The sequence below is a fragment of the Chaetodon trifascialis genome, chromosome 10, assembly GCF_039877785.1.
Source record: "Chaetodon trifascialis isolate fChaTrf1 chromosome 10, fChaTrf1.hap1, whole genome shotgun sequence".
Classification (NCBI taxonomy): Eukaryota; Metazoa; Chordata; class Actinopteri; order Chaetodontiformes; family Chaetodontidae; genus Chaetodon; species Chaetodon trifascialis.
In genome coordinates, this window is record NC_092065.1 from 28,850,345 (window position 1) to 28,865,249 (window position 14,905).

The following is a 14,905-nucleotide window of genomic DNA, read 5'->3' on the forward strand; positions in this document are numbered from 1 at the left end:
AGCCAATCACACGCTGCCGTGTTCGCAGCACGAGCAGAGAGACGAGGGACAAAGACTCACCTGGACGGCAGGTTTACAGAGCGTGTGTCGCAGACCGCCGACTCACCTGAACCACCACGCTTACAGCAGACTGACACTTCAAACAGGCTGATCCTGGATCAGCCATCACGATTAACGAACGACGCGTCAGTTCATCGACCAGGACGGCTCAGTCTGCCTCACGCTCTCGTCCAGACGTCCTCCAAAGGGACGTTTCCTGTTTGTCTTTGTTACTTAAGAAGAGGAAGAAGAAGAAGAAGAAGAAGCTGTTTCAGCTGTCGTCATCTTCCTGAATATTCCCATGATGCTCTTTGTCTTCGTAATCTTCGTCTCCGACAGCGTCAAACATACTGTTACCATCTGACATTAAACATCAGCTCGCCTGAACACGTTCCTGCAGACTTCTTCTTCTTCTACTCTGTTTATTATCGCCATGCGTAATGTAGCTTACAGCGCCACCTTGTCTGGACAGACGGAAACACGGCTGCTGCGTCTTTGCTGTCGTTCAATTGGACATTGAGTCTTTAGGCTCTCAGCAGCTTCTCATTCAGCTCCCACTTTGTTAGCGGTTAGCGCACTCACTCTGTGAGCGTCCTCTTTCCTTCTTCCTCGTTGGTGACTCGTGTTTCGCTCCTCACTGTCAAACCTTCACGGCTGTCGAGGTCGTGGATGTGGCGTTCAGGTGCAGGGCCGCTTTGATGATGCGCGCAGAGACAGTCAGCAGGACCAATTAGACGAGCTCCGTGTCACGCGCTGAGGTCGTCTCCTGATGACAGTCAGACCCCAAACGAACCTCAGGAGGACGGACGCTCGTCATCATGTGTCCTCCTGTACGTCCAGCAGGGACCACGATGAGACCCTGCTCATTAAACACTGCACATCAAACGTGTGCGTTGATCCTGATGGCTTCACGGTTCGCTCAGAGTCATGTGACCGTTCATTAAAACGCTCGCCAAGCGGGCGGGACAGCTGCTTTCTTCTTCCTGTGCAGGACACGGACATAAACTGAACACTGAAGTAAAAATCTTCCTTCACCTCAACACGAAGGCGACTCCGACAAACACGAGTCAAAACGAGCAGCTACAAGCTCGAGGACGTCTCCTCCGCCATGATGGCGAGCGGTCACATGTCCAAGCGTCATATTTCAGCTCTTTCATGTCATTAACAGGACAGGACTCGTGCTGCCTTCACTGACGCTCTGACATCCCACCGCTCAGAGAACCACGTCTCACATTTAGCTTTTAACTCTTATTGATTCGTGAATCAGAAATCAACTTCCATCAAACGACCATCCATCCATCCATCATCTATACCGCCTATCCCTTTCGGGGTTGCGGGGGGCTGGAGCCTGTCCCAGCTACAATGGGCGAGAGGCGGGGTACACCCTGAACCGGTCGCCAGCCGATTGCAGGGCCACATGCAAAGACAAACAACCATTCACACTCACACTCACACCTACGGACAATTTAGAGTCATCAATTAACCTAATGAGCATGTTTTTGGTCTGTGGGAGGAAGCCGGAGAACCCGGAGAGAACCCACGCATGCACGGGAAGAACATGCAAACTTCACACAGAAAGGCCCCGCCTGACCCGGGGATCGAACCGGCAACCTTCGTGCTGTGAGGCACGCGCACTACCTGCTGCGCCACCGTGCAGCCCATCAAACGACCAAACAAACATTAAAAAACAAGAAAAGAAGAAACAGATTGAGTCCAAAACGAAGGGAACATGAATAAAATCATAAACCTCGCAGTAGTATAACAGTGGTGTACTACTTTTTGACAAACTTTTAGTGTACTGAAGTACACCAGTAAAAGTCGGGATTCACAAGTATTCAAAATACACCTGCAGTACAGTAGTATTATTTCACCAGTGTTTTGGAGGTTTGTTTCGAGGAGCTTGAAGCTTCGCAGCGTTTCAGACGTTCATCGTCCACATCGGCTTCGTCTGTTTAACTCATCTGAGTATTTCCCAAAAGTACATTCACGTACTTTGAAGTGTGTTTGTGTAAAACGTCTGTCGGTCGACGGCTGAAATAATGAGGTTTCATTCGCTGACAGTTTTCCCGCCTTGTGCCCGTCTTCGAGCGGCGCCCCTGAAACGCGCCTGCTCTTCACCGCCGAACACGTGAAACAGTGTAAACAGTTTAATCCACATCGAAGCCTCGAAGTGGATTAAAGGCGAGCAGGAAGCGTGAAGTTGTGTCGCTGTCGTTTACGGTGGAAGTGATGTCGCACGTGAAATAATTAGCTGGAATCAAGACGACGGCGTGACGAGTGTGTGTGTGTGTGTGTGTGTGTGTGTGTGTGTGTGTGTGTGTGTGTGTGTGTGTGAAGCATGTGTGTGAAGTGTGTGTGTGAAGTGTGTGTGGCCGGGACAATCGTGGCTGCGAGGCGTAATGAGCTCTCTCGGGACTCCAGTCCAAACAGCTAAAGGACGATCACCACTCTGAGATGTTAAACTGCTGCCGCTGATGTCTGTCGCCATCCGGGGCTTAATTGCAGTCAACAGGCCCGGCGGCCGTTCGGCGCGGCGGCCGCGTGTGAAGACGACGGCGGACATTTTGTTGAGCTGTAAACACGCTCTCATGTGCTAATGCGGCGCGCGGTTTGAGGGACGTGAGCGAGGATTGGAAGTGACTGGAGGTTTGTGTTGTTTGTCAACAGCAGGTATGAAAGGTGCGCTCGTTTTCATCACCAGCACAGCGATGTGACAGCGAGCAAAAGCGTCTCTGCGTCTGGTTTTGTGAAGATATTCAGAAACCAAAAAACAACACGTAAAGCAAACAGCTGAGAGTCTTTGTTGGAAACCTGTCCTGGTTTTCCCGTCCAGCCTCAGGGACCAGGACCAGCAGCGGGTCCACAGAGGCCTGCAGACCTGGTGACCCCCCTGAGCCCCGCGGAGCCCAGCCTGAGCTCCAGCAGCGACGGAGGAGACATGGCCTGCTCCGACCTGCTGTCCCTGAGGAGCGACTCCTTGTCTCTGGCCAGCGAGCCGACCGTCTCCAGGACGGTGAGTGAACGCCGCCGGTGAGACAGTCAGGTCCAGACGTTTGACGGATTTATATTATGTATGTATTTGTACGTGTTTGTATGTATTTTATGTGTTTGTACGTGTTTGTGGAGGCCAGCAGGCGTCATGTAGAACATAAACTCGACTCGTGAGCTCCAGCTTTGAGAGCTGCAACAAAAAGAGGAAAAAGTTTCTCTGTAGACGCAAAATGCAACAAAAAGTACTTCAAAAAAGCAGAAAATACTAAAGTGATAAAACAACAAAAACAAGAAAAATGAACTCAAACAAAGCAGAGTTTAAACAGCAGGATCAGCTTCATACCTCCGTAATATCACATGTATGCAGAGCGAGTACTTTTACTTTTGGTACTTTCAATAGATTTGAAATGCAGGACTTTTACTTGTGTCAGAGTATTTCTACTGTAGTATTACTGCTCTAACTGGGGTGCTCGACGCCGCTCTTGGATCAGGATCTGCGGGACTCAACCTGAGCTGTGAGACACGTTTCAGAGCGGCGAAGAAGAGTGAAACCTGAAATAAGTGACCTCCATCTTGTCGAGATGAACCCGGTGAACTGAACAACAGCGATACTTAACGAAGGCTTGGCGCTGGTCGGCGCGGCCATCGAGTCCCATCAGCGGCCTTTATGGAGGGGTCAGCGGGGGGAGCGCGGAGCCGAGGGACGAGCGGCGAGGCTGCGCCGTAATCATAATTCCCTTGACCTCCGGTGACCCCGCGAGGCTTCGACACCGAGGGCCACGCCGGCTCCTTTCACGCCGCTACTCGCTCCAAAATGGCTTTTCATTCGTCAAACAATCAGGCGGCGGCGGCGCTGAATGAGAGGCCGGATTACATGAGGCGGGTTCCCGGGGTGAGATAAGTGCTTTCTCCGCGCCGCAGAGAGAGCCGTTATCGTCCTCGTTAGGCGTCCGAGCTGAACGCCATCGTCGGAAAATCTCAATTAAAATGTTAATGAGTGTCAGATTTCTCATTACTTACATCAACAGAGAAGGAAGGAGAAGAGGCCGAGGCGAAGGAATAAAGAGGAAACCAATAAAACAAACACGTCAAAATAAAAGCACGAGAAACGATGAAATGAATCATCATCAAACATCAGCAAGAAGAATTAATTTTCTCCTCACTGATTCACACAGAAATAAAACAAAGGAGCAAGTTGTATTGATCCGTTTCATTTGTATTGATTGATTTCAAACTTATCTTGTAACACTTTATAACTCAAACCAGAGTTTCTCTCTCTGAGCTGGTTTAGTTGAGGGATTTAAAGTTTTTGTGTAAAACAAACAAACAAACAAACAAACAAACAAACAAACATCAGGCGTCACCTCAGTCGTCATTATGAAAATCAAACTGATTGATCTTCACACCACAGACTGTGATGATTTCTCAATAATCTCATGTTATCTGCATCGGCGCTCTGTCACCTTAAATAAACAGGAAGTCGTTTGTACGGGACTTCCTGTTTGTGGTTCACAGTAAAAGCTCAGCTGAACAGAGGACCAGGTGGCGTTCAGTGTGTGACATCATAACGAGCGCTGCCTTCATCGCTGCGGCGGATTAGCTTAGCCACGCGTCGGTGAAGCGGACTCCATCACGCTCTTTACGACGTCTCCGACGTCTCGCTGGACTGTTGAGGAACGTTTACTTTGCAGCGCTGCGCTGTGATTGGACGAGTGGACTTACAGTGAGGTCATGTGTTTCTGCCTCAGGTGCAGGCTGCAGGCGTTTTATCTGTGAACGCTTCAGATGATCAACCGAGAGACTGAAGACGCTGAACTCATCAGAGATCAGGAAGTAAAACTGCATTATTGTTGGTGTATTTAGCAGTATTACTTCAACAGAGGAGGCAGAACGCAGTACTGTTTCTAACACTGTACATATTACTGTAATAGTACTACTTGTGTATTAATCTCTGATTTCACAGTATTTTATTACCATCCATCCACCTGAACGCTGGCGTCCCGCCCACTGCTGACCACCGATTGGTCTATGTAACTGTCAATCAACGCGTCTGTGGCTGGTCTCTCTGAATAAACTGCTGTCACAGCACTTCCTCTCAGAGTCGAGTCTAACACGCAGACAGTGAATGCACCATCGCACTAACGAGACGCTTTGTCATCTTCTTCAGCGTCATTGTTTCTGTGATGTCACAGTGTGGACAGGAAGTGCCCCAGTGGCGTGATGCGGGCGTGTCAGTCAGAAACAGACTCATCCTCATCATCAGCTTCATCAGGTCAAAGGTCACACTGGGCTGAAGCTCTGATCATATTCAAACTTCAGAAACATGAAGGCGGATCCATGGCGAGGCTTCCACCTGATTCCACGCCGGCCTTCATCACTCTTCTTCTCTGAGTGAATTAACCTCCACCATGGACACGTTTCATCTTTTTCTCCTCGGTGCTGCGAACGGTCCTGATCAGAAGGGAACGATGACACTGATTGAACGATCAAGAGTCTTTAGAGGCTGCTGATGAAACAAACTGTTTCGTCCAATGAGAACCTTTTTCTCGTTGATCCCGCAGGAAACGACCACCAATGAGACGGATTTTCATTTTCTCTTCGTCTCACTTCCTCGATTATCATGAAGCAAAGAGACCAAAACAACGACAACAACAACAGGACACTTTTAGCTTTAATGGATGAAAATCTTCTTCTTCTGTTGTTGATGGTGCGTCTCCCCCTCCACTGACCGGCCCTTTAAACACCCCCCCACACACACACCGGCCGCCTCGTTGACGGAGCGACTCGTAAACGCCACCAATTAGGACGGCGGGCGGCTGCAGACGGGCTGCTCCTAAACGGTGATGAGAGGTGGGAGGCTTTCCTCCCGCCTCTGTCAGAGGATCTGTGGAGGAGGAGGAGGAGGAGGAGGAGGAGGAGGAGGAGGAGGAGGAGGAGGAGGAGGGACGTGTTTTGACAGGATGAATGGATGGAGGAGTGGATGTGGCTGGGAAAGGCTTTGTTATGCTAACGGAGGGCCACTTTGTTCCGGGGAGCTCATTCAGGTCTCCTCCACACAGAAGGAGCTGATTTTATTATCTGCTGAGAGAGGCTTCAGGACGGAGGGCTGAGGGTGGGAGGGGGCGGAGGAGGGGGGGTCCAGATTCTCCTGAGAGGATGACCACGTGGTGACCTGTCTGGTGGTTTGTTGGACTCTTCAGATCTGAACCCTGCAGTCCTGCCTGGACCCAGACCCCTTCAGGAAGTGGTCTCAGGCCAGCCCCAAATAAATCCTGCTGTTTTGGAATGTGATCCGACCTCGATGTGACGCAACTGCAACTCTGCAGGTTTGAGCTGAAGCCATTGTAGCCGCTTTGCATGCTGGGATGTCAATGAGCAAAATAATGCTGCTAGCAGCTAGCCGGCCAGTCTGACCAATGAGGGGAGAGAACATTCTCACCTGACCGTTAAAAGGTTTCAGTCCTCAGAGTTTCGTCAGGTGAAACAGTCTTCCTCACTCTCCTCCTCCTCAGCTTCAGCCTGGAAGATGATGAAGATGCTCCTCTGTTTCTTGTGCTTCCTGTTTGGATGCTGCTAAGTGTCTTCCTCTTCCTTTTCTTCTTCTGTGGTTCAGTTTGGCGTTTAGCCAAACATTGATTTGTTACCAAACACCTGCAGAACTCCCATCAGCCTCAGCTGTGCTTTGTGTAATGAGCCCATGTTAGCATGCTAACATGCTAAACTAAGACGGGGAACATGGTAAACATCAGCATGTTAGCATGTTAGCATGTTAGCATGTTAGCATGCGGACTGGGTTCACTCTCTCTCTTCTGGAAATAAACGACAGGAAACGACTCGTCTCTCAGTTTTGTTCGGTTCTTCTGACTTGACGTGAATCACAGAACGTTCGTGTAACTGAGGACCATTCGAGCGGTGACGTTTACCAATAAGATTTCTAACAGAACAAAAACTAAAACCTCTCTCATTCGCTGTGTTTTCTGCTTTCATGAAACTGTGTGGAGTGAACAGAGCTGATCTGTTAGCATCGCTTCAATCATCCAAACACACGACAACACGTCTGTTTACGTCTGTTTCTTACCTTTAATTCACCTCCGCAATGAGCCACCATCATTTAGTGAAACACCTCAGTGAGTGTTTGTGTTGTCAGATTGCTAATGAGGCAGATGAAGAGCAGCTTCCTCCTCCTCCTCCTCCTCCTCCTCCTCCTCCTCCTCCTCCTCCTCCTCCTCCTCCTCCTCTCCTGGGATTCATGTTGCCTCCTCTCTCATCTGTGAGCTTCACACAGTCAGCAGACGTCCATCATAACACCAGGACTTTCTCACACGCCGTCGTCCTGCTGTGCTGGGAGGACGGCACGAAGCAGGCCTGCGTCACGCGGGCTTCTGCCGCTATTACCCATGATTCTTAGTGTTTGTTTTCACCCAGTGCGCCTCAGAGGACGGCGCGTGTGTGTCGGGAAGTTTGGGGCGCAGTGTTTGAGGACGGCCTCATGTTATTGTGTCTGGTGTGTGTGTTGTCACAGCGTTGGACGCCGTCGTGCTGGAGTCTTCGCTGTCCTCGCTCGCAGACCGTGTGTCAGGTGTGTCTCAGCAGGACTCAAACAGCAGGACGACTCACCGCTGAGCCGCTTGCTTACGTCCAGATTGTGACGGACTGTTTGCACGAGGACTCCAGCTGATCTGCTGAAAACCTCAGAGCGCAAGTTCAACATCAGAGCTGCTGTCAGCCTGTTCTTTGTCTGAACCCTGAATCCTGAACCCTGAACCCAGAACCCTGAACCCTCAACCCAGAACCTTGAGGACGCTTTGCTGGGTGTTTCTATGTGTGAGGTGCGTTCAAAGACGAGCTTCACCATCAGATATTTAAGATTCGTGTTTTCCCTCATCAGTATTTTCTGCTCTGTTCAGACCAGCGTCGACCCCTTTGGTCTCAGTTCTCAGTGTCAGGTCCAGAGGAGACCAGGCCCTCAGCACCTGGACCACATGAAGTCTGTGCCTGCAGCAGGGACTGGGGGACGGTTCAGGGCTGAGGGAAAGATGAATGGTGCAGAGTACAGACAGGTCCTGGATGAAAACCTCTCTCTTTGGTTCAGGTCTCTTTGGTTCAGGTCTCATTGGTTCAGGTCTCATTGGTTCAGGTCTCTTTGGTCTCTTTGGTTCAGGACTCTTCTGGTTCAGGTCTCTTTGGTTCAGGTCTCATTGGTTCAGGTCTCATTGGTTCAGGTCTCTTTGGTCTCTTTGGTTCAGGACTCTTCTGGTTCAGGTCTCTTTGGTTCAGGTCTCTTTAGTTCAGGTCTCTTTGGTTCAAGTCTCTTTGGTTCAGGTCTCATTGGTTCAGGACTCTTCTGGTTCAGGTCTCTTTGGTTCAGGTCTCTTTGGTCTCTTTGGTTCAGGTCTCTTCTGGCTCAGGTCTCTTTGGTTCATGTCTCTTTAGTTCAGGTCTCAATGGTTCAGGTCTCTTTGGTTCAGGTCTCTTTGGTTCAGGTCTCTTTGGTCTCTTTGGTTCAGGTCTCTTTGGTTCAGGTCTCTTTGGTCTCTTTGGTCTCTTTGGTCTCTTTGGTTCAGGTCTCTTTGGTCTCTTCGGTTCAGGTCTCTTTGGTCTCTTTGGTCTCTTTGGTTCAGGTGTCTTTGGTCTCTTTGGTCTCTTTGGTTCAGGTCTCTTTGGTCTCTTTGGTTCAGGTCTCTTTGGTCTCTTCGGTTCAGGTCTCTTTGGTTCGGGTCTCTTTGGTCTCTTTGGTTCAGGTCTCTTTGGTCTCTTTGGTCTCTTTGGTTCAGGTCTCTTTGGTCTCTTTGGTCTCTTTGGTTCAGGTCTCTTTGGTCTCTTCGGTTCAGGTCTCTTTGGTTCAGGTCTCTTTGGTCTCTTTGGTTCAGGTCTCTTTGGTCCTTACTCAGACTCAGATGTCCACATTGCTGCAGTCCAGTTTTCTGCTGAGGACAGGAATCACAGGACGAGCTTGAAAGGACGGATCAGTGAGACAATGGCTGGAAAAGGAAACATGAAACAGATTTATTCATGTTTCCTGAGCAGAAATGAAAGAACAGATGAGAAGACGAGCGCTGCTCATTAACAGCTGAGAGAGGACGTCTCCGCTCTGCCGCGCTGACAATAGACGGTAAATAAAGATGTCGGCTGCGAGATGAAAGCGGCCTCGTCCTCTGAAGTGTGTTTTACTGAGCCTTTGAGACTTGTAACAGTCTTTTTAGGGATTTAATGGATTCGTTAGATTTTATCCTTTAGCACTCCTTCAGGGAGGTTCGCTCTCAGCCTGCAGGAATCTTAAATAACGACTCGCTCTGCAAACAATTACACAACAAGAGCCGCTCTTTGCTAAATTATCTGAAGGTAATTATGGACACGTGTCTCCAGTCCACACTGAAAGACTGGAAGCATGCAGGAGGACACGTCTTTCCCGCTCGTCTCATTTCATTTGACAAGTTGATTTTCGTTTTCAGGAGCAGCCGCTGAACTGGCCTGATTATTAGGAACAGCGCTGACTGGAGATTTGGAGAATGAAGTCAGAATATTTCAAGAAAAGTTTTGAATGTTTTTGGTGACGCTTAGAGGAGAAAAGTTTTCAAGAATTTCAAGAATAAAGTCGTAGTTCAAGTAAAAAAGGAGGAATGTTTAAAAAATGTCACAATATTTGAAGGAGAAATTTGCAGCGTTCGTCGTGCAGCTCGTCCCGTTCAGCATGTCTGCAGCTGTGATGACTCTTCATCTTCTTCTTCATCAGTGTGAGCTGACGTAGACGTGCCGTTTGTCTGTTACTTCAACCAAAAATGAACCATTTATCCATTTCTCCTGGAAAACTCATCTGTCATGATGCATTCACATGACAACAGCCGCTACATGCGTGTTGTGTTCAGGGACACTCAGAAGAACATGCATTCTAATAGTTGGTTATTTTCTTTAACACTGAAATAAACTAATTGCTTTTTTGGATTTATGAATGTCCTCGTGGGTCCTATAACTTATAGGGCAAACATTCCCACCCCTGAGAGAGCCATTTCATAATTCCAAAAGCAATTAGTTTATTTTCATTGTTAAACGAAAATAACAACTATTAGAATGCATGTGCTCTTCTGAGTTTGAATATGAATTTCTAAGATTGAATTTTTTTCAACATCAAAATCAGACTTTTAGACTTTTTAGACTTTTAGAGATTTCTAGCACTGAAATTTTTTTTGCCTCTTTATTTTGTTGAAATAAATTCAGTGTAAAAAAAAAATCGTCTCAAATATTCAGTATTTCAAAATTCAACATGTAAAGAAATTCAACAACCCAAAAAATTCAGTGTAAAAAAAAAAATCAACATCTCAAAAAAATTCGGTGTAAAAAAAATTCAACATCAAAAAATTCAGTGTAAAAAAATTCAACGTAAAAAAGTTCAGTGTAAAAAAATTCAATGTAAAAAAAATTCAGTGTAAAAAAATTCAATGTAAAAAAAATTCAGTGTAAAAAAATTCAATGTAAAAAAAATTCAGTGTAAAAAAATTCAATGTAAAAAAAATTCAGTGTAAAAAGAGCCAGACTCAACATCCGGGTCACCAGGGAGAAGCAATCGATCCCTGTCTCAATTCAACCAACATCCAGCCAATCCTTCAATGGGATCGTTCAGCCAAAGAGGAGCTGATGAATGCAGCTTCTGGTAAGCAGGAGAGTAGGCCAGCTAATGGGAGGACTGGTGGGTATAGACTGGTTTGTTGCTTGTAGCCGTTTGTCAACAGCTGCCATCACTAACCACGATATGCTGTCACCCAGTGTTTCCCAACAACAACAAAAAACTGCGTTTCACCATCTATCGTCTCTGCCAGTCAGCCCCTCCACCTGCCGCCTCTCTCACGTGCGGTCGCACTGCACGTATACACACATTGCACAGGGTTAAAATCCCCCCCACCGTCTCCTAAAGTCCTGTGGGAAACACTGTGTCACCAGTTAACACTATCACGGTTTAATGTACTGTCAGTCATCATACTCGCTGCCTCAGAACCGAAAGTAGCCTAGCTCACATACCGTTAGCTAGTTACTAACGCAGCTTATTATTATTATTATTATTATTATTTATTTGCCAGTTGTGTTAAGAATTTAAAATAAATTTAGTAATAGATATTACTCGACAAGTTGTAACTTGTAACCGGATTTATTGAACAATATCTACAATGAACTTTTAATGAGGTGGCGTTTGTGAAAGCTGTGTTTTTCACATTGAATTTTTTTTACACTGAATTTTTTGATGTTGAATTTTTTAGACTGATTTTTTTTTAGAAATTGAATTTTTTACATTGAATATTTTGAGACGATTTTTTTTACACTGAATTTATTTCAACAAAATAAAATTCAAACAAAAACAAAAAAATTCAGAGGCAAAAAAATTTCAGTGCTAGAAATTGGATGTTTTTTAAAATTCAAAGTCTGAATTTGATGCTGAAAAAATTCAATCTTAGAAATTCATATTCAAACTCAGATGGCACAGAAATACTTCCATACACAAACAGCAGAAACGTGATGCTGAAATGTTGAAATGTGCAGAGAGAACGAGGAGTTTTATCAGTAAAATGTACTTCAGACGTACAGACTGAACGGAAACACACGTGTTGTTGTTGTTGTTGTTGTTGTTGTTGTTGATGATGTTGTTGTTGTCGTTGTTTTACAGAGCGAAGACGATGATAACAGGAGCGTCGCTGCTTCCTCTGTCATGGTAAGCTCTCGAGAAACTTGAAAACCACAAACTCCAAGTGTGTGTGTGTGTGTGTGTGTGTGTGTGTGTGTGTGTGTGCGTGTGCGCGTGTGCGTGTGTGTGTGTGTGTGTGTGTGTGCGTGTGCAGTGTCAGTCAACATCCTCACACACTGTGTTGAAACAGATCCTCTCCCCCGTCAACGTTCCCATGGCGATATCCCAGAATCCCGCCGTCCTCCTCGCTGACAGGACGCAGCGCTGGCTGCTGATTGGCTGTGACAGCCTCCCACTACTCTGACTGGGACCAGCAGGGACATCTGGTTTAACTGGAGACAAAACTTAATCGATTCCTTCCATCATTGATTAATCTGCGGATTATTTTCTCCACATTTAGGTCCAAATTCACCTCATTGATCTTAATTTTCTGTTTATGATCAGGTGATGGATCAGATGATTCTTTATTGATCAAATACAGAGACATGGAGGAAATGAAACATAATTAGAATAATAATAATATATATAATAATAGAAACAAGAAAACAAATACAAACTGTTCACAGTGAAGTCAGCATAACAAACACAATACTGATCAATATGAGTATTGATACCTGTCAGTGTGTATTAATACACAACAGTAATATATAATGTCATAAAACATGAAGATTATAATCTGATAAAAGGTGAAATGATGCTTTTGTGTCTTTTACTGTCTCGCTGTTTCACTGTTGACGTCCTTTTAGGAAAACGTATGAAATAAGAATCAATCAAACATAAAACATCTCAAACTGTTTTTACCTGGAAACTAAAGCGTCACGCTCTCAGGCTGCGTTCAGGCGCAGCACACCGTTAGCCTTTAGCTAACGTGTGTTCGTCCTGTGGTTTTCACGTCTGTGTGAGGACGCCGTGCCGCCGGTCCGTCCACGCCGTCCCTGCCTCTCTCGGCTCTGTGTGTGTTGTCAGGCTGAAGGACAGCCTCCCTCTGTGACCGGTCCACACCGTGTAATTAACGTGGAGGTATCAGGTAAACCGTGAGGACGGCCCGGCAGGCCTCTGATTAAAGGCCTGGGTGGTGCCTCGCAGCACCCTGCTGGCCAATAAACACCACTAATGGCATCAGGACCCCCGCCCTGCGGCACGGCAGCCCCCACCACATCTAGAGGACAACGAGGACGCCGCTTTGTGTCGGAAAACACCAAAACATGAGAGAGAAGATGAAAGGAGAAGTCCACGTGCTGACGGTCATGTGACCTCGTCCAATAATTCACTTCTCTGCCGCTGATTCGTGTGTTTGACGCTCGTGTTTGGAGGCACGTTTAGTGATTTCTATGCGAAGCAGCCGCAGTTTGAAGATGAGGGCTGAACACGCAGGTCACGTCATATCTCAGGTAGCTGCTGGACAGACGTGGACAAACTGAACCAGTCCAGTCCAGTCCAGCTGAAACATCCCAGTCAGACTGTGGACGTCCACCGAGGCTCCGCTGAAAGTTCAGTTCAAGGCCGTTCAGAGCGACTGCAGAGAGACAACCAGCCAACCAAGATCTGCTTCCTGCTGTTTAAATCTCTGTGATTAAAGACGAACTGGTCCAGCTCCTGACCCTGCCCCTGTCCCCCCCCGCCCCCCCCAGTCTCTGTTCCACAGGGTGCAGCTGGATCCTCTGGAGAAGGACTGGCTGAGGAGCTCAGCTGTGGGGGACGTGGACGCTCAGCGTCAGCTGCTGTCTCAGGACTCCAGCCTGGTGCTGAAGAAGGTCAGTGTTCAATCACAGAAGCTCAGACTGCTGATCAATAAGAAGACAGATCAGAAAAATCAACAAATGTCCAAAAAGTCCTCAAAGAGACGTTCAGGGACGTGAAGAAGAATCAGACAAAGAAGATCCACAAAAACTGTAATTTAAGAGCTGATGATGTAAGAAGACAAAGTGTCCTGATCTGAGACATCAGGGACGAGCTAGAGACGAGGAGGAGGAGGAGGACAGGGAGGAAGAGGGACTGAATACTGAAGGAATGAAGCTGCTTCCTCTTTGCTCACATTTCTCTTCTTCTTCTTCCTCTTCTTCCTCTTTATCCTCCTCTTCCTCCTCTTCCTCTTCTTCTTCCTCTTCTTCTTCCTCCCCCTCTTCCTCTTCCTCTCCTGCCCTCGTCAGGACTTCGTCACTGTAAGTCCAACACGATGCTGTTCACACTTAAATATCGCTTTGTTTTCTTCACTTTGTTGTTTTCATTGTGTTTGTTTGTCTTTCAAACGTTTGTTTCTGAATGTTTGAGGCTTCAGCTGATTTCAGAGTAATAACCGTCTGAACTTTGAACCTCATGAAGGCCAAAATAACAGACTAATATCAGGTCTCATCAGTCTGTCAGAGCGTCCTCAGACTGTCCACACGTCCTCTGAGCCGATCTGCCTCCTTCTGCTCTTTTATTGGTGGATGTTATTGATCATTGGCTCTTGCTGTGTGGCAGCACAAACAGCGTGTGAAGACGAGTCTCAGCGTCCTTCATCTTCTCAGCCAACACTTGTGTGTTAAGCCGGCGCTCGGCTCGGCGTCTCGTCAGGGACACTCGATGGACGAGCTGAAGGTTTGAGGAAACGATTGGCTTCAGGACATGAGACGTTCAAAGAGCAGTAAACGAGTCGGTAATCTTATCATCGAAACGAAGCGAGTGTGGGGGGGGGTAATGATCCTTAGTTTGGATACGACGCTGCTGAGAATCAGACAGCAGGTGAAGATGAGGAAGACGAGGAAGACGAGTCACATAAACACACAGAGTATAATCACTAAAATGTACTTCAAGTTTTAAAGTAAAAGTACTGAGTGCAGTGAAGTGTTTCCTGTTGTCCTCTTGTCTCTGGTCTCTTTGGATCATTGTGTCCCCTGTGTCTGTTGTCCTCTTGTCTCTGTTTGGACGAACATGTTTTTGGATGAGCAGCACCTGTACACACCTGTAGGAAAGTCTTTCAGGACACAGTGATGAAGTTCATTCTTCTTCTTCTGTGTTTCTGCCTCTGTCCCGCCTCCCTCTGACGACCCCGTGGCGTCCATGAAGGGGGTAAGTCGTCTTTTCCTCTCGTTAACACTGATTATCTGAAGGACTCCCTCACCTCCGTCTCGCTGTGTAATCAGACTACAGTTCAGGGGATGTCTCTGTCTCTGATGGGGGGGGGGGGGGGGGCTGTTAATGCAGAATGCAGTTCATGTAAAT

General features: G+C 47.1%; 1 protein-coding gene across 1 annotated transcript in view; it reads left to right on the top strand.

Moving 5' to 3' along the window:
* The window catches only part of LOC139338061 (ankyrin repeat domain-containing protein SOWAHC), a 34,974-nt gene that overhangs the window by 3,314 nt on the left and 16,755 nt on the right, over positions 1-14,905 (top strand). The window contains exons 3-5 of the mRNA XM_070972961.1: positions 2,873-3,052; positions 11,684-11,728; positions 13,333-13,461. Of these exons, the coding sequence (XP_070829062.1) occupies positions 2,873-3,052; positions 11,684-11,728; positions 13,333-13,461 (354 nt within the window). The remainder of the gene's footprint in view (positions 1-2,872; positions 3,053-11,683; positions 11,729-13,332; positions 13,462-14,905) is intronic.